This window comes from Mytilus galloprovincialis, chromosome 10 (genome assembly GCF_965363235.1).
Source record: "Mytilus galloprovincialis chromosome 10, xbMytGall1.hap1.1, whole genome shotgun sequence".
Taxonomy (NCBI): domain Eukaryota; kingdom Metazoa; phylum Mollusca; class Bivalvia; order Mytilida; family Mytilidae; genus Mytilus; species Mytilus galloprovincialis.
The window spans coordinates 8,558,925-8,578,736 of NC_134847.1; the positions used below are offsets into that span (position 1 = coordinate 8,558,925).

At 30.2% G+C, this 19,812-nt stretch overlaps 3 protein-coding genes and 1 long non-coding RNA gene across 4 annotated transcripts in view; 2 read left to right on the forward strand and 2 right to left on the reverse strand.

Annotated features, from left to right (window-relative positions):
* Positions 1 to 181: 181 nt before the first annotated feature.
* Positions 182 to 1,881, forward strand: LOC143048858 (putative receptor-type tyrosine-protein phosphatase mosPTP-1). The gene is made up of 4 exons (XM_076222727.1): positions 182 to 278; positions 595 to 770; positions 1,283 to 1,475; positions 1,652 to 1,881. The coding sequence occupies exons 1-4, from the start codon at positions 182 to 184 to the stop codon at positions 1,879 to 1,881; spliced, it is 696 nt and encodes a 231-aa protein (XP_076078842.1).
* A 2,420-nt stretch (positions 1,882 to 4,301) lies between these two features.
* The window catches only part of LOC143048860 (uncharacterized), a 107,955-nt gene continuing 92,444 nt past the window's right edge, over positions 4,302 to 19,812 (forward strand). The window contains exons 1-2 of the mRNA XM_076222728.1: positions 4,302 to 4,322; positions 5,412 to 5,498. Of these exons, the coding sequence (XP_076078843.1) occupies positions 4,302 to 4,322; positions 5,412 to 5,498 (108 nt within the window). The remainder of the gene's footprint in view (positions 4,323 to 5,411; positions 5,499 to 19,812) is intronic.
* LOC143048772 (putative receptor-type tyrosine-protein phosphatase mosPTP-1) lies at positions 11,440 to 13,111 on the reverse strand. The gene is made up of 4 exons (XM_076222645.1): positions 13,042 to 13,111; positions 12,550 to 12,725; positions 11,846 to 12,038; positions 11,440 to 11,669 (listed from the first exon to the last, which is right to left on the reverse strand). The coding sequence occupies exons 1-4, from the start codon at positions 13,109 to 13,111 to the stop codon at positions 11,440 to 11,442; spliced, it is 669 nt and encodes a 222-aa protein (XP_076078760.1).
* Positions 13,623 to 18,791, reverse strand: LOC143049148 (uncharacterized). The gene is made up of 2 exons (XR_012970089.1): positions 18,666 to 18,791; positions 13,623 to 13,741 (listed from the first exon to the last, which is right to left on the reverse strand). It is a non-coding gene; the product is annotated as an uncharacterized LOC143049148 (long non-coding RNA).

The following is a 19,812-nucleotide window of genomic DNA, read 5'->3' on the forward strand; positions in this document are numbered from 1 at the left end:
ATTGCCAAGATTCCTCAATCGAAATATACTCATAACGATTTTTGTCCTAAATCTTAACCCTTTCCGTTTCAATCTAATCATAATATAACAAAAAGTAACACATAATGACCAACGTAATCAATTAATGTAAGGTACCTAACTCTATGTTTTGTCCACAGAAAGAGTGTGTCTGTAAACTGTAATGCTGATACAGAAATGTCTTAGACCAATGACATGTGCAGGGGGAACATGTGAATGTTCTGTTAATCAGCGATGGACAGGGTTGACATGTGTTGCATGTAAGTAGAATCTTCATAAAGAAGTTATGATAAAAATTGAAAATGCACATTTAATTCTTATACAACAATTCTATCACAGTTATTACCGGATGGTAGTTTTTGCATATTTTTACCATCCCCTATATAGTTTCCAAATGTTTAACAAACAAACACACAGCAATACGCATGGTAAAACATGATTTAACAATTTAAGAGCTATGAGATCTACTGACAGAAAACCTCCTGACCTCATTCAAACTTATCGAAAGACTATATCTTCACAACATGAGATGGTTCCTATGGTTCAGTTCTTTCTTTGTATTATATTTGTCATCAGTGTCTGGTGTTCCAACAAGCGTCACTCTTAGTCCGAAAAGCAGAAGTATTCAGATTTCATGGAGTAAGCCGGTTGAATCACAAAGTACCATACAAGGATACCGTGTACGAGTTCTATTAAATAGTGAGTGTGTAGTAGAAGTACTCCTTGTTTGTAGTACTGGGTGTACTAATAAGGTAAGTATTTTGTTAGTAAAGATTTCTTTGTTAGCGAAACATATTAACACAAAAGCCACAATTACTATCAATAAATTTGATTCTAGAAGTTTCTCCCCCTTCGGATTTTACATTTTGATTATCATCATGTTTGTGTTCAAAGGAAACGTTTGAAAACCATTAAAATTACCAGTTTGTTTTAACATGTTTAATGTAAAAAAAAAATAGTAAGTTTTTTTCTACCGTAAGGTTATGAAATTACATGTAGTAGGCGCAATTGTAAATATTATTCTCTGAATGAATCAACTTTCCGTATACACTTTGAAAACACGATATTTTCAAACAAAATGAAATATTTCGAAAACTCATAGTAAAGAACCATAGTTTGGGTTATTTAGAGTGCCTAAGTCTCATAAAATGTTTTATGAACAAATACAAAAACTTATCTTCCTATCCTAACTAATTTACTCATAATGTTCTAATCTGTTAATAGTTGCAGGTCTGCAAGACAAACATTTTTGCTTTAATTACAGCTGATACAGCATGTGTGCTCTGCAGACACTAGACAGGTTCGAGAAAGTAGAAGAAGTATTGAACTGATGGAACCAATATCATATGAAATAAACCAATTACTACCATATAAAGATTATATCGTGTTGCTAAATGCGATAAATGACACTGGTGATGGTAAAATAAGTGAAACATCAGTAAGAACTGATTCCGAAGGTATGCATTTTGATTAAAGTAACGGTATTTATTGCATGTAAGAACTTGCCGGACCATAATAGAATAAACTTAGAAGATAAATTTCGGCTGATGTCATTCATGTTTGATTTGGCTATTTCAAAATCTCTTATATATAGGTATTCATATGTTATATATTTTTAATATTTTGTTGACAGTTCCCCAAAAGCCGTTGAATGTATCTGCTTCTGTTGTAAGTTCAAATGAAGTAAAAGTAACATGGAAGCTACAAGGACCAAAACCAGGGATAACTACATATCATATCAAAGTTTATGAATTGGTTTTAAATGCTGAACCAGCTTTTGTAAGAGGAGAAAACGTAACTGGTAATTATGTCTTGTTTCTATGTATGCTCGCTACTCATTTCAGGTCAGAGGTTCTGAAATGACCTTAATCGTGGATTCTCAAAATCACACATGTTAACGTCAAAATAATCGGGACCAAAACCGTTTAAATTTTACGTTTCCTGAGAGAGAAAACTGAAGTTGATACTTTTGGTAAAGTGTGACTCTTGCTCAGATTTTAATTCACAAAATGTCACAACTTATCCTACGCCTCAAACTTTATAAGCTTCTCAATAACATGAATTGTTATGGAATGTAAATAGAGGACATTGAAGAAAAGGTTCAGAACTGCAATACAAGTTTAAAAAGGTGATATCCATAAAAACTAATAAACCCAATTTCTGAAAACGTGAACATAACTGTCATATTCCTGACATGGTACACAGATTTTTCGAAGAAAATGGTAAGTTAAACCTGGTTTTAAAGCAATCTCCCACTTATACGACAGTTTTTGTTATAGTTCCGTTATAATTTTTAATAAGTTTTAATAAGTTTTAATGAGCAACCCATACCATACAGACATACTAGTTTAATAATGTAATAATAACTAAGACCAATCAGCCAACACTGTGTACACATACGTCATAGACATACAACACAACTGACTAAAATATTTAAACCACAAAAAGTAAAGTAAATAGTAATTACTCATCAAAGATGTCAACACCAAAATCGTGTACGCCAGACGCGCGTTTTTGTCATTTATAATATATACTGTATATAGTGTACACTTATTCGATAAAGTGAACAAAATGGAATCAGCACAGATATATTTTGTCAAAATCGCACCTCAGGACACACCTGCACAAGGAATAGGTTGACGAGTAAAAACCCGGTAGCAGGGTGCATAAATTATCAGTCAAAATTTTATTAAAACAAATAACGGAGAAACTAAAAAAAAGGATGAAACACAATGAAAGATGCATTGATAGCTTGTCATCATAATTTCCTTGATGTAAATCGTGGAAAACGAAAGTTGTCTATTTACACGCAATAGATAAAATTGACCTTGCGAAAAGTTGTTCAGTTTGATAGCATTGTTGAATTGCCATTTACGGTAGGTAAATGAATATACTCATAATGTGGAACATAAAGTTACCGTCTATTATACTTGAAAGTATGATAAATTAGACACTCGACAATATCTGGATAAGAAGTATATCAATGTAAAATGGACACACAACAAATTCGAAATGTGTACCCAATTTTAATCTTTAGAATAATAATATATTAAGAGACATACAACAGTTCCTGTTTTTTAATTAGTTTTTTTCAGGTATGTTTAGTAAGTTGGAAACATTTTCAAAGTTACCTTTATTCTTATTCTTTTACTGTTTATTATTGTACATGCTACTAAGTTAAGTATCACCACAACTGTGAACAAGTTATTTGGTAAGCTGATAAAATTTCTTTTGAATTGCGGGTTTTAAAAGTGAGAAGCCTAGGGATAACAGAACATTTTTTTTGGTTATAAACTTCTTTTTTTTGTTATTTAAAGGATTTAATAAGCAGATCGCTGAGTTGTCTGGACTAGAGGCATTTTGGAATTATACGTTTACAGTAGTTGCTACGACAGATAAAGGCAACGGTGAACGGTCAGATATGTCAGCTGTAGTAACAACATATCAAGATGGTAAATATAAATATTATTCAAATTTCCTCAAAAAGATATATTTGACATCGATCATTAATAATATAAAACTGTGTTTTTATCTAGACATAATATTCTTAATTAATATTTATACACAATACACTCATCAGCGTGCAAAAGCTTACATTAGAAATATCTACACAAGTAACAGTTCAATAAATTAATATATACTGATATGATTTACAATTCATTTGTTTTGTTGAAACGATATTTAACTTTAATTTATAAGTGAGGAACCTCAACACCTCTCCTTTATCTCTCCTTTTTGATTTTACTTGTATAAGTTTAATTATATAATAAGTTTGGTAACATTCAGTTTCTTTAGTTTGTTTCTAACATTTCAGCATATAAAGAATATATATTTGAGTTTTGACTTTATATCATGTACATTGCTTCATTGTCTTATTTATCATTATTGTAAATGTGAATGATATTTGTGTATGAAGCTCAATAATGGACAAACATTTTGAAATTGATGACATGATTCTTGGTTTTAAGCGGGAACGCTGTCTGCGATTGTTTTTATTAAAAAAAAATATGCTTTCACAGCTCCTGGAAAAGTGACGAATTTTGTAATAAAAAGACCATCAACGATATCGACAACAATGGAAGTTTCCTGGTCTATACCATTATTAAAAGACAGAAACGGTATCATTAAGGATTATACGATTAACTATAACATCAGTGGGGTATGTGTTTTATATTGATTTTATTATTTTATGCATTACAATGTTCGAGGATAACGTTCCAAAGGATTTCATTTAAATGAAATTTGATATCATAGCGTCTAATGTATTTTCTTTTAATAAGCACATGCATACTTTAGAACAAATGGTAAATGCTAAATTACAATGCAATCCTAAATGATGTTTTGAGTACAATTGAATGAGCATGAAATGAAATTTACTATAGAATATATCATTTAAGCATTATCTACGGTGCATATAGTATTTTTCAAAGTAGAGAAGGTTCAGGCAAAAACTCTCAATATTTTTACAAGTTATATAATTTTAAACATTTTTGAACTACATGAAATTCATCATCGAAGAGGAATAAATTCATTGTCGAAAGAGATATATGGTCCATAAAAACTGGTACCGTTAATGTTTTAACCAATTAGAGTCCTAATAATCGATTAGACATACGATTGTTTGTGTCTTCATTCCCTTGTACTTTCTTCTATCAAAAAGTCAAATCAAGGTAACAAGTATAAATTGAGGGAATCGCTTGAACTTTAGAATATGCTCTAGGACAAAAATAATTAAGAATTCGAAACCAAAGATATATGCAATATTAGGTCAAGGTTCTACCGAGTCCTTCCCCAGTTTTGCGCCGAGTACAAAAAGATTATATTTTTATGACATTGAATGACCTAATATTGTTTTTATTCTACAACTTAAATTAATACATTGATAGCTAGTTGCATTCTCAACACGTTTTATGAGCTGATAAAAACAAAGAAAACACAAAGAAAATTTCAATCTAACAATATCAGCATTTTATGCCCATACCGAAATTAGTCAGGAATAAAAAAAATCTTTTCAATTCGATTGATTGACAAAAGTTGATTTCTGGACCTACCTTTCTGACTTTACCATATAATTTTGTTTTTTGCTAATGCTTTTTATCTATTCAAATGAAACCTTTGTATTGAAATATTTGCAAATAACTAAATTATGAACTGATATTAGCATTATGTGTTATAAGCTAAGATAATACTGTGATATTTCTAAGATATAATAGCATCTGGACAAATTTGTAATATCAACTAATTAATTTTGATAAAAGGTTAGAAGCACTAGTAAGTGAATAAAATTACACGCCTTTTAAAACGTTTTCAAAAAGGACATGCAAATATATCACTACGATCGATATTCCATTGAATTTACATTTTGCTATATACTCCTGTCAATTTATATGTAGACAACAACGACAGAAACAATAGCTGCAGAATATGAAAATTTTCAAAAATTGTATTACATAACACCAGACAGACATTATCAAATTGAGGTGAGTTTTATGTGAAAATAGTCAGACGATACGAGTTATGCATTTAAAATTTAGTCAAAGAATATATGAATATATTTTTATAACTTTAAGATTTAATAATATATATTGTTCATGGACCATCCTTCTTTTGAAGTGTGTTTAGTTGCTCACAAAAAATGCCATATGCGAATAACGATCAATTTGTTTTAAAAGTTTATCGCTTATTGTCGATATCAGGGATCGAGGAAAAAAATTGTCAAAATAAAAGAAGGGTGATCTGAAGTTCGGAAAGAAATATTGGAGATGAGGGAGGCTATAACAAAACAAAAATTTTATGTTGAATTTTTTTAAATTTAGAATTCGTATTGAAATGCATACATGACTTTGCGACTAAATTAGTAGCAACATTTAAATTAGTAACTAGCGTTTGAAAGAACTATATATAATGTTGCTTTTTGGTTTGTTTAAAAACGTGTTTGTTAAATGCCTAGAATACATATAAATAGTTCACCTCGTCGGGTCCACTACGTAAATACAGTGTATGTATCGTTGATACACAGCTGTTCGCTTCGATATAAGTAAGGAGTCAAACCACATAATTCAAAACGGATATACAGATGGCAAAATCAAAAGTTCAAGCATATTCAACAATGAATAAAAACTGTTATATTCCTGACTTAGTACTGACATTTTCGTATGTAGAAAAAGGTGCATGGAACCAGTTTTTATAGCTAGCTTAACCTCGCACTTGTATGACCCTCGCATAAAATTCCATTATATTGACAGCGATGTGTGAACAAAACAAACACACGTAAAAAGTAAAAAATGTCAAAATAGAGGTACAACAGTCAATATTGTGTTAGGATTTTAATTCCTATAAACACAACCAATTATGTAACAAAACAACATACTAGTATAGACAAAAAACATAGCAAAAATGAAGCTAGAATACAAAAATGAACCAGCCACAACAACACAATGATTGAATGTATAAATACCGAGCTACGTCAACTAGATATCACCTAAAATAGAATTAACATTTAAAGTTATAATGGAAAAGGACAAAAAAGGACAAGTAAAAGAACACTACAACACTTTATTAAAATGATAAACGACGTCATTGCTCAGAATCTATACTTAAAGATCATCGTGTATTATTTGTGAGGTTTAAACGGAATATTTATCAACAAAGTCTTTGTAACTTCCGATGAAGTTTTTTTAGAAATAGGACGAGACGTTCGTTGACATACTCTGAGTCTTTACTGAGTCGCAGCTGCACGCTCTTGAATACAGAATAATTTGGGAAATTTGTATCCAATATTCAGTTGAAGTTGGTATATTACTACTTAAGTGGGGAAAATTAAAAACGTCTCGTTTGTCGTTAACAAGAATGAGAACGATTGTAAACAGAATTGTACCGACCGCCATATTTTCTAAGCCTTTATTAATTTCTCATTAAGCTTGTGTTTTATTATTTTTGTATGGCAGTGAGTCGATGATTATTAGTTTTCTTAAACAAACTGTTTATCTGTCTGTCTGAACCAGCTGGTGGTCTTCGTCATCCTCAGATCAACGATACACAGGTAAAATAGCTACGGACGTTTCACGGCCGTGGTAATAAACGTCCGTAAAACATCCGTAAAACTGGTTCCATGCACCTTTTTCTACATACGAAAATGTCAGTACTAAGTCAGGAATATAACAGTTTTTATTCATTGTTGAATATGCTTGAACTTTTGATTTTGCCATCTGTATATCCGTTTTGAATTATGTGGTTTGACTCCTTACTTATATCGAAGCGAACAGCTGTGTATCAACGATACATACACTGTATTTACGTAGTGGACCCGACGAGGTGAACTATTTATATGTATTCTAGGCATTTAACAAACACGTTTTTAAACAAACCAAAAAGCAACATTATATATAGTTCTTTCAAACGCTAGTTACTAATTTAAATGTTGCTACTAATTTAGTCGCAAAGTCATGTATGCATTTCAATACGAATTCTAAATTTAAAAAAATTCAACATAAAATTTTTGTTTTGTTATAGCCTCCCTCATCTCCAATATTTCTTTCCGAACTTCAGATCACCCTTCTTTTATTTTGACAAATTTTTTCCTCGATCCCTGATATCGACAATAAGCGATAAACTTTTAAAACAAATTGATCGTTATTCGCATATGGCATTTTTTGTGAGCAACTAAACACACTTCAAAAGAAGGATGGTCCATGAACAATATATATTATTAAATCTTAAAGTTATAAAAATATATTCATATATTCTTTGACTAAATTTTAAATGCATAACTCGTATCGTCTGACTATTTTCACATAAAACTCACCTCAATTTGATAATGTCTGTCTGGTGTTATGTAATACAATTTTTGAAAATTTTCATATTCTGCAGCTATTGTTTCTGTCGTTGTTGTCTACATATAAATTGACAGGAGTATATAGCAAAATGTAAATTCAATGGAATATCGATCGTAGTGATATATTTGCATGTCCTTTTTGAAAACGTTTTAAAAGGCGTGTAATTTTATTCACTTACTAGTGCTTCTAACCTTTTATCAAAATTAATTAGTTGATATTACAAATTTGTCCAGATGCTATTATATCTTAGAAATATCACAGTATTATCTTAGCTTATAACACATAATGCTAATATCAGTTCATAATTTAGTTATTTGCAAATATTTCAATACAAAGGTTTCATTTGAATAGATAAAAAGCATTAGCAAAAAACAAAATTATATGGTAAAGTCAGAAAGGTAGGTCCAGAAATCAACTTTTGTCAATCAATCGAATTGAAAAGATTTTTTTTATTCCTGACTAATTTCGGTATGGGCATAAAATGCTGATATTGTTAGATTGAAATTTTCTTTGTGTTTTCTTTGTTTTTATCAGCTCATAAAACGTGTTGAGAATGCAACTAGCTATCAATGTATTAATTTAAGTTGTAGAATAAAAACAATATTAGGTCATTCAATGTCATAAAAATATAATCTTTTTGTACTCGGCGCAAAACTGGGGAAGGACTCGGTAGAACCTTGACCTAATATTGCATATATCTTTGGTTTCGAATTCTTAATTATTTTTGTCCTAGAGCATATTCTAAAGTTCAAGCGATTCCCTCAATTTATACTTGTTACCTTGATTTGACTTTTTGATAGAAGAAAGTACAAGGGAATGAAGACACAAACAATCGTATGTCTAATCGATTATTAGGACTCTAATTGGTTAAAACATTAACGGTACCAGTTTTTATGGACCATATATCTCTTTCGACAATGAATTTATTCCTCTTCGATGATGAATTTCATGTAGTTCAAAAATGTTTAAAATTATATAACTTGTAAAAATATTGAGAGTTTTTGCCTGAACCTTCTCTACTTTGAAAAATACTATATGCACCGTAGATAATGCTTAAATGATATATTCTATAGTAAATTTCATTTCATGCTCATTCAATTGTACTCAAAACATCATTTAGGATTGCATTGTAATTTAGCATTTACCATTTGTTCTAAAGTATGCATGTGCTTATTAAAAGAAAATACATTAGACGCTATGATATCAAATTTCATTTAAATGAAATCCTTTGGAACGTTATCCTCGAACATTGTAATGCATAAAATAATAAAATCAATATAAAACACATACCCCACTGATGTTATAGTTAATCGTATAATCCTTAATGATACCGTTTCTGTCTTTTAATAATGGTATAGACCAGGAAACTTCCATTGTTGTCGATATCGTTGATGGTCTTTTTATTACAAAATTCGTCACTTTTCCAGGAGCTGTGAAAGCATATTTTTTTTTAATAAAAACAATCGCAGACAGCGTTCCCGCTTAAAACCAAGAATCATGTCATCAATTTCAAAATGTTTGTCCATTATTGAGCTTCATACACAAATATCATTCACATTTACAATAATGATAAATAAGACAATGAAGCAATGTACATGATATAAAGTCAAAACTCAAATATATATTCTTTATATGCTGAAATGTTAGAAACAAACTAAAGAAACTGAATGTTACCAAACTTATTATATAATTAAACTTATACAAGTAAAATCAAAAAGGAGAGATAAAGGAGAGGTGTTGAGGTTCCTCACTTATAAATTAAAGTTAAATATCGTTTCAACAAAACAAATGAATTGTAAATCATATCAGTATATATTAATTTATTGAACTGTTACTTGTGTAGATATTTCTAATGTAAGCTTTTGCACGCTGATGAGTGTATTGTGTATAAATATTAATTAAGAATATTATGTCTAGATAAAAACACAGTTTTATATTATTAATGATCGATGTCAAATATATCTTTTTGAGGAAATTTGAATAATATTTATATTTACCATCTTGATATGTTGTTACTACAGCTGACATATCTGACCGTTCACCGTTGCCTTTATCTGTCGTAGCAACTACTGTAAACGTATAATTCCAAAATGCCTCTAGTCCAGACAACTCAGCGATCTGCTTATTAAATCCTTTAAATAACAAAAAAAAGAAGTTTATAACCAAAAAAAATGTTCTGTTATCCCTAGGCTTCTCACTTTTAAAACCCGCAATTCAAAAGAAATTTTATCAGCTTACCAAATAACTTGTTCACAGTTGTGGTGATACTTAACTTAGTAGCATGTACAATAATAAACAGTAAAAGAATAAGAATAAAGGTAACTTTGAAAATGTTTCCAACTTACTAAACATACCTGAAAAAAACTAATTAAAAAACAGGAACTGTTGTATGTCTCTTAATATATTATTATTCTAAAGATTAAAATTGGGTACACATTTCGAATTTGTTGTGTGTCCATTTTACATTGATATACTTCTTATCCAGATATTGTCGAGTGTCTAATTTATCATACTTTCAAGTATAATAGACGGTAACTTTATGTTCCACATTATGAGTATATTCATTTACCTACCGTAAATGGCAATTCAACAATGCTATCAAACTGAACAACTTTTCGCAAGGTCAATTTTATCTATTGCGTGTAAATAGACAACTTTCGTTTTCCACGATTTACATCAAGGAAATTATGATGACAAGCTATCAATGCATCTTTCATTGTGTTTCATCCTTTTTTTTAGTTTCTCCGTTATTTGTTTTAATAAAATTTTGACTGATAATTTATGCACCCTGCTACCGGGTTTTTACTCGTCAACCTATTCCTTGTGCAGGTGTGTCCTGAGGTGCGATTTTGACAAAATATATCTGTGCTGATTCCATTTTGTTCACTTTATCGAATAAGTGTACACTATATACAGTATATATTATAAATGACAAAAACGCGCGTCTGGCGTACACGATTTTGGTGTTGACATCTTTGATGAGTAATTACTATTTACTTTACTTTTTGTGGTTTAAATATTTTAGTCAGTTGTGTTGTATGTCTATGACGTATGTGTACACAGTGTTGGCTGATTGGTCTTAGTTATTATTACATTATTAAACTAGTATGTCTGTATGGTATGGGTTGCTCATTAAAACTTATTAAAACTTATTAAAAATTATAACGGAACTATAACAAAAACTGTCGTATAAGTGGGAGATGGCTTTAAAACCAGGTTTAACTTACCATTTTCTTCGAAAAATCTGTGTACCATGTCAGGAATATGACAGTTATGTTCACGTTTTCAGAAATTGGGTTTATTAGTTTTTATGGATATCACCTTTTTAAACTTGTATTGCAGTTCTGAACCTTTTCTTCAATGTCCTCTATTTACATTCCATAACAATTCATGTTATTGAGAAGCTTATAAAGTTTGAGGCGTAGGATAAGTTGTGACATTTTGTGAATTAAAATCTGAGCAAGAGTCACACTTTACCAAAAGTATCAACTTCAGTTTTCTCTCTCAGGAAACGTAAAATTTAAACGGTTTTGGTCCCGATTATTTTGACGTTAACATGTGTGATTTTGAGAATCCACGATTAAGGTCATTTCAGAACCTCTGACCTGAAATGAGTAGCGAGCATACATAGAAACAAGACATAATTACCAGTTACGTTTTCTCCTCTTACAAAAGCTGGTTCAGCATTTAAAACCAATTCATAAACTTTGATATGATATGTAGTTATCCCTGGTTTTGGTCCTTGTAGCTTCCATGTTACTTTTACTTCATTTGAACTTACAACAGAAGCAGATACATTCAACGGCTTTTGGGGAACTGTCAACAAAATATTAAAAATATATAACATATGAATACCTATATATAAGAGATTTTGAAATAGCCAAATCAAACATGAATGACATCAGCCGAAATTTATCTTCTAAGTTTATTCTATTATGGTCCGGCAAGTTCTTACATGCAATAAATACCGTTACTTTAATCAAAATGCATACCTTCGGAATCAGTTCTTACTGATGTTTCACTTATTTTACCATCACCAGTGTCATTTATCGCATTTAGCAACACGATATAATCTTTATATGGTAGTAATTGGTTTATTTCATATGATATTGGTTCCATCAGTTCAATACTTCTTCTACTTTCTCGAACCTGTCTAGTGTCTGCAGAGCACACATGCTGTATCAGCTGTAATTAAAGCAAAAATGTTTGTCTTGCAGACCTGCAACTATTAACAGATTAGAACATTATGAGTAAATTAGTTAGGATAGGAAGATAAGTTTTTGTATTTGTTCATAAAACATTTTATGAGACTTAGGCACTCTAAATAACCCAAACTATGGTTCTTTACTATGAGTTTTCGAAATATTTCATTTTGTTTGAAAATATCGTGTTTTCAAAGTGTATACGGAAAGTTGATTCATTCAGAGAATAATATTTACAATTGCGCCTACTACATGTAATTTCATAACCTTACGGTAGAAAAAAACTTACTATTTTTTTTTACATTAAACATGTTAAAACAAACTGGTAATTTTAATGGTTTTCAAACGTTTCCTTTGAACACAAACATGATGATAATCAAAATGTAAAATCCGAAGGGGGAGAAACTTCTAGAATCAAATTTATTGATAGTAATTGTGGCTTTTGTGTTAATATGTTTCGCTAACAAAGAAATCTTTACTAACAAAATACTTACCTTATTAGTACACCCAGTACTACAAACAAGGAGTACTTCTACTACACACTCACTATTTAATAGAACTCGTACACGGTATCCTTGTATGGTACTTTGTGATTCAACCGGCTTACTCCATGAAATCTGAATACTTCTGCTTTTCGGACTAAGAGTGACGCTTGTTGGAACACCAGACACTGATGACAAATATAATACAAAGAAAGAACTGAACCATAGGAACCATCTCATGTTGTGAAGATATAGTCTTTCGATAAGTTTGAATGAGGTCAGGAGGTTTTCTGTCAGTAGATCTCATAGCTCTTAAATTGTTAAATCATGTTTTACCATGCGTATTGCTGTGTGTTTGTTTGTTAAACATTTGGAAACTATATAGGGGATGGTAAAAATATGCAAAAACTACCATCCGGTAATAACTGTGATAGAATTGTTGTATAAGAATTAAATGTGCATTTTCAATTTTTATCATAACTTCTTTATGAAGATTCTACTTACATGCAACACATGTCAACCCTGTCCATCGCTGATTAACAGAACATTCACATGTTCCCCCTGCACATGTCATTGGTCTAAGACATTCTGTATCAGCATTACAGTTTACAGACACACTCTTTTCTGTGGACAAAACATAGAGTTAGGTACCTTACATTAATTGATTACGTTTGTCATTATGTGTTACTTTTTGTTATTATTATGATTAGAATTGAAACGGAAAGGGTTAAGATTTAGGACAAAAATCGTTATGAGTATATTTCGATTGAGGAATCTTGGCAATTATCGACTTGTGTTTTAGTGAAATGAAAACATGTATTCATCATTACAAAATTGGGTTAAACAAAATCTTGAAAAAAACATTGGATACTTTATAAATTTTTAATATAATGGGCAATTTTGAAAGATAGATATATATGCTGACCTAGTGTTTGATAAATAGCGTTCGTTGACCTGTATGTTTGTCGGTTTGTTTGTATGTGTTGTTTGGAAATGTAATAAAATAAATGGAGAAATTTATAAGAAAACATATGTACTGCATTTAAATGTAATAAGCTATGAATAATAAAAAAACCAAACTCACGTGCAGTACAAGCTGATCCTGTCCAATACTGATTTGTAGAACATTGACAACGCCCACTTGAACAATTCAGTGTACTGGCACATTCTTTATTAGCAGTGCATGTTTCATTCACACTTTTTTCTAAACATCAATATCAAATTATAAGTTCTCTTAAATTAAATAGTTTGTTTTTTGAAACTGACTCAATTAATCTAAAATAACAATTTCTTTATCCAATGCAAAATAAAGAAAACCCGCCCTTAGTGAACGCTTATTCATAGCAAATAGCAATGTATTAAAACCTGTAGATGCATTTTGTTTTCGAAGACTAAAGCATTGGTAAAGAAATAGTAATGTCATAAACTATAATCACTCAATGACTAGCATTTTTATTCAAACTATTTATGCCGTCATATGACATATTTACATTATATGCACGCAATATATAATACTATTTCGATACAGACGGATTTAAAGATCCAAATTCTAATAAAACCTCATGTGCATTTGGAATACCTGAAATGGGAATAAAAAAAGGTTTCAAACTGCCTAAGAATATGTCAATTTTCACTTGTGAGCTTATGGCAATATTTCTGTATCTTATATGGTTAGAAGAATTTAAACCAATTAATGTTATTGTGTTTGTCGACTCTTTATCAGCTCTCCAGGCCTTAAAGAGTAATTTATTTAAGGTAAAAAATTATTTATTGTATGACATTATATTTTTATACAACCAGTTAGTCAAACTAGGTAGTAACGTAATATTTGAGTGGATCCCAAGCCACGTCGGAATTTTAGGAAACGAAATTGCAGACCAGACTGCAAAAGTCGCTCTTAATAAAGATACAGTAGATTGTCATATTCCCCTTTATAAAGAAGACATCAAATGTTTAACAAAAAACATTTTAAAACAAATTTGGCAAAAACAGTGGTAAGATAACACAAAGGGAAGATTACTACACTCCTTCCAAAATAATGTATCATTTAAGATTACTATTCCACCAATGAATAGAGAAAATGAACGAATAATTTACAGATTAAGATCTGGCTCTATTAATGTAAATAAATATCTTCACAAAATAGAGAAAAGCCCGAGTGAAATTTGTGAAAACTGCAAAGTCACAGACGATGTTGTACACTTTCTATTAGTCTGCTCAAAATATGATGCGCAACGTAAACATATGTTTGATCAGCTTAAAAATAAGGGAGTCGTAGATCTCTCATTGAAACACCTGCTATCCGGTTACAAACACACCTTTAGTCCCGTGCATAACTATCTACGGGAAACTAATATACTTATAAGAAAATAGGAAGACTCTCAACTACATGTATAAGTGTCATTTAGCTTTAGTTTAGAGATTATACAACAAATAATAATGTATTTGGAACTAGTGTATATGAATTATTTCTCAGACGGTCCCGAAGTTAAATTATTTCATAAAGTCAGTATACAACCAGCAAGATTAAAGATAAATGAAAAACTCACCCGATTATGAAATAATTTCCTTTTTAAATATATATATAATAAGCACAAGCAAGTCACAAGTGCAATGCACACTTCACCTTTGTGTCAGTCCATTGAGCGTAATCAAACAGACTTTTTCTACCTGTGTCATACATCAGTAAATCATTCACCTTTCAAACACCAGTACTAATTGACCATGAAATGCACGCATTTAATTTTAACAAGTATCAACATTCAATTTTAACGCTGATCTATTGAAGATTAGTATATTAGATAAGTTAACAGTGCATATTGAGGGATAATACAACATCACTTTAAAATTCTATACAATGAAAAATTGCAGTCATATCTTTTAAGACAACAAACACAAAACACTATGCTCAGATATTTAACAATAGAAACATTTGCTACACGCTTTTCTTTTTATGAAAGTGCCACTAACATTTATCTTAATTATTTAATGTTATATGTTTAAAGATTATAGGAAAATACAATATGTCTTCTCCGATTGTCATAAACTGACAACTATAGTCATATTCATATTGATAGAAAATAAGAAAAATAAACAAACACAAACACAATCACTACGCTCATACATTATTAGAATAGTAACAAGAGTTAAATCCTTTTCTATAACAATAAAATGATAAAATCTAAAATTTGTACTAGATGATGTCAGTTAGACAAACACACACAGATTATTGTATAATTATATATATGCACATCCCAGCACTTCTGTTTCGCTGACATTCTCTGTACTTACAACAAAATCAAACAATGTATTGTTTTAATAATATACTGGTAAACTTTTTTTCATATTTTTCTATTTTTGCTCCATTTATATATTATATATATATATATATATATATATTATATATATATATATATATATCTAAATAGGCGATTAAGGGTGTAGGTAGGGGTGATTCCTCGTTCAATGACGGAAGTGTTTTTTTTCTCGTCAGGGAATGAGGAATCACTAAATACCAGTATGTCTTTGGAAATTTATTTGGAATAAATTGACGCAACTTGCAGTTATGGAAAAGGAATAACTTCAACCAATCCTTACTTTAAGGAGTCATTATTTGCTACATCAATTGAGGGAGACGTCCTAACATTGGTTGCATTTAACTAGCACATGTCTTGTTACATGTTTCTGAATATACTTTTTTTTTATAAGTATATCACAGACGACACAAAGGTGAATAACCAGATTACATTTTTAAACAATTTTATGACACCTATCAATAAATAAAGCATTTCATTTGGGACTATCATTTGCTTTTTTTTTCATTTTCCTATTACATGTATCTTCTGTTATGTGTTTTTTTGTAGTTTTGTTTTTTGTCTCTCAACATATATGATATATATTTCTGAGTAATTCAGTCAACCATGTTCGCCATAGTTTGACATAAAACTCGCCAAAACGTATTACTAAAAATAAATTAAGGACTGAAAGTATATATACATAATACTTATGTTATATGAATTTAAGGCGCAATTACTACATAAGTAAGTCGCCTACCAAAACCAATAACAACAATACTATTTCTGTATAAATGTATCAGACATAATATTAAACTGTTAAAGGTAATGAATACTTTGGATATTTTGAAATTACTGGAAAACCGGATAATGACTCCATGTTGTACTTTGTTTTTATCTAACAGCCGAAACAATTATGATTTGCAGATATTGATTAAAATGTAAATAGCTGTTGTTTAAAAAAAAATGTATCAAAAGCGTGTAAATAATATCAGACCTGGATATAGTTTTGGTGGAACGTCAAACTGATATATTTCTGTTTGAAATTTGACTGTCAATTTAAAAAAAAATGTTAAAGACAAATGTCAAAAATTATTTGGTATCAGTGGACGTTATGTACTACTCGCTTTAATTTCGGTAGGTCTGCATTTTTTTAATATCTGCCAATTCAAACCTTTTACGGATAGTGGCTACCAATTTTATTAAAAATACTTTTTTAACCTTCATGCCGAATTTTGTACAAAAAGTATATGATTAATAGCATCACTTGTTACTTTTCATTAAGCATTCATAAGCTTTTCAATTTATTTTTTGTCTACCAGACAATAATTTTTTTTCTAGTTTAAATTATTTTACATTGTCATCTCAGGGCCTTTTATATCTGACTTTGTGGTATGGGCTTTGCTCATTGTTGAAGGTTGTACGGTGACATGTAGTTGTTAATTTCTGTGTCATTTTGGTCTCTTGTGGACAGTTGTTTCATTGGCAATCATACCACATCTTTTTATTATAAATCGATGTTAAGCCAACCCTTATTTATAGGAAATGTATGACGTATGTTGACCTTAACTCCAAAGTTTCAATGCGCAATCGCACATTGTGTTTGGAAGAAAAAATTGTCTAGCAGGGGGATGTTATCGCGGACATGGAACGTAAATTTACAGTGTGCGCGAGAAAAGTAACAAAAAAAAGATGCAGACAAGTTAGTGTAAATTGAAAATAAATAAAAGCGATGAGATCGGTAAAAAAAAATCACTTAAAAACACGTTTCACTTAGGCAAAGTCATACATAATCATACAGGAGAAGCCGAAAATACGACATTTCTAAAATATTCCAGATCACATGAAAATAAAATCGCGACGCTTTCATTATTGTCCAAAATATGTGTTTACAAATTTAAGGGAGAGTACAAATTAGAAATTTACTTCCTACAATTTAATATTATTCTTCAAGTGTATCTTTCATGATGGCCCCGATTCAATTCACAAACACATCCATATCTTACGTTTTTTCATACAAATGTAAAAACAATTGTATTATATTGCTGTTGTTGGTGAATATTGGGTTGGAATAATATTCAGGATTTTGTTATATTTTTTGTTTACATAATTTGATAAATGACGTCAAATATGTACGTTAAATCAAAAGTAATTATAAAACGCGTAAGAATACAAAAAGCACATGTTCATATATATTCATGTCTTGGTCATCTCACTCACTGAGTCGGCAAAGTTAGGGAAGAAATTTCGATGAATAATAAATGACATGAAAAGGCACGAAAAGGCACGAAACATGATTTGAATTGTCAATTATCAACACTTTTTTAGCTTATAAAAACACCCTAGCGATCTTATTGTTATTTTTTATTACATATATTTGATTTTAGAAGCTTTAAAAAACTTGATCATAAGTTTGTCAAATTCGTATTTACTATCCCTTTAACTTTTGAATTTAAACAGCGATAGAAATAACAAAACAAAAACCAATACCAGAAACACTTAATCATAGTGAATGATTAAGAAATGTTTTATTGAGAATTTTGTCTGTCAAAACAATACAAGTAAACAAACTGCAACAACAAGATTATACAACTTGGTGGGTGACTTTCATCGTTTAATGAGAATAAGTGACATTATTACCGACACTAGATTGTTAGTCTTTGAAGAAATAAAGATACAGGTATATGAAAATGAATCATCCATGAATTTATCAACACAACCGTTTATACGAAATCTAGAAACAGTAGGAATTGTTTTATTATTTTAGTAAACAAAATCATTTGTCAATTATATACGTACGTTTTATTTAAATCTGTAAATAATAGGATTAAATACCTGCAGAACAAGTAGAACCAGTCCAGTACTGATTCATAGCACATTGACAGGTCTCAGCTGTACATTGCAAGGGATTTATACATTCATTATCAGCATTACAGTTTACATCAATACTCTTTTCTGTAAATATAGTATTGTAAATGCATTGCTTCTAATTGCAATTTTGCTTTTTACTGTAATTTTTAATCGAGCTATGAACCCTCGTTTTACCGAAAAAGTACATAGACTGGTACATCGTCTTTTAGGAGTACAAACTCATTGGTATGCTTCTCTTATATTAAACTATAACAGGAATTTAAAACACAAATGAAAATACAGACACACGATGTTTTCAAATATAAATGACCTTTATACTAGTTTTCTTTTTATTTCAATTAAATTGAAAAGTCACTTTAATTTAATTTTGAAAGAACAGGTTATATACATAAAAATAAGCATAAAATTAGCAATTGCCAATCCGAAATTTAACTTACTTGCAACACAAGTTGATCCTGTCCAATACTGAAGAGTAGCACATTGACAAATCCCACTTGTGCATGAAAATTGATTCAAACACTCTATTCCAGAACTGCATGTCTGACCAAGACCTTTTTCTGCAATCAAATCACAGAGATAACAAATAAATAGTAAATGTGTAATGCAAGTTTATCTTCTATAAAGTCAATTACTGAATTAATATATATGTTTATAAACACGTATTTTCAAATACATAAATTGGAAAAACTTAAACCAAAGGATATTTATAAGGATTGTTTAAAGCATCGAAAAATCAGATTTTAATTGATAAAAAGAAAAACAACTTACTTTGGTAACAGTTTGTATTTCTGCAGTACTGTTGTATACTACAGGCACAAGTTGGTTCAGGATCATGACAATTAAAAGCATTACTCCTTTTACATAACAGTGCATGCATCGTTAACCACAAACCAGTGAAATATGAAAATGAAAAAGCAAATAGAGCAGGATATGGATGAAACATGTTATGGTTTGGTTATTTTACTCTGTCAGTGAATTTTTTTTTTGCTGTTTTTGATAAAACATTTTGGAATTTTCTGTTCTCACTTTTTTTCGATATTATATTTGTAGCCTCAAATCTATGTCCGGCCTCGAATCTATGTCTTTTTTAATATTGCGTCATAGACGTTCC

Excerpts from the sequence above, each read along its gene's own strand:
- LOC143048858 (XM_076222727.1), top strand. The coding sequence starts at position 182 with ATGCTGATACAGAAATGTCTTAGACCAATGACATGTGCAGGGGGAACA. Across the intron at positions 279-594 it reads AGGGTTGACATGTGTTGCAT|TGTCTGGTGTTCCAACAAGC; the intron begins GTAAGTAGAATC and ends ATTTGTCATCAG. Across the intron at positions 771-1,282 it reads GTACTGGGTGTACTAATAAG|CTGATACAGCATGTGTGCTC; the intron begins GTAAGTATTTTG and ends CTTTAATTACAG.
- LOC143048772 (XM_076222645.1), bottom strand. The coding sequence starts at position 13,111 with ATGACATGTGCAGGGGGAACATGTGAATGTTCTGTTAATCAGCGATGG. Across the intron at positions 12,726-13,041 it reads AGGGTTGACATGTGTTGCAT|TGTCTGGTGTTCCAACAAGC; the intron begins GTAAGTAGAATC and ends ATTTGTCATCAG. Across the intron at positions 12,039-12,549 it reads GTACTGGGTGTACTAATAAG|CTGATACAGCATGTGTGCTC; the intron begins GTAAGTATTTTG and ends CTTTAATTACAG.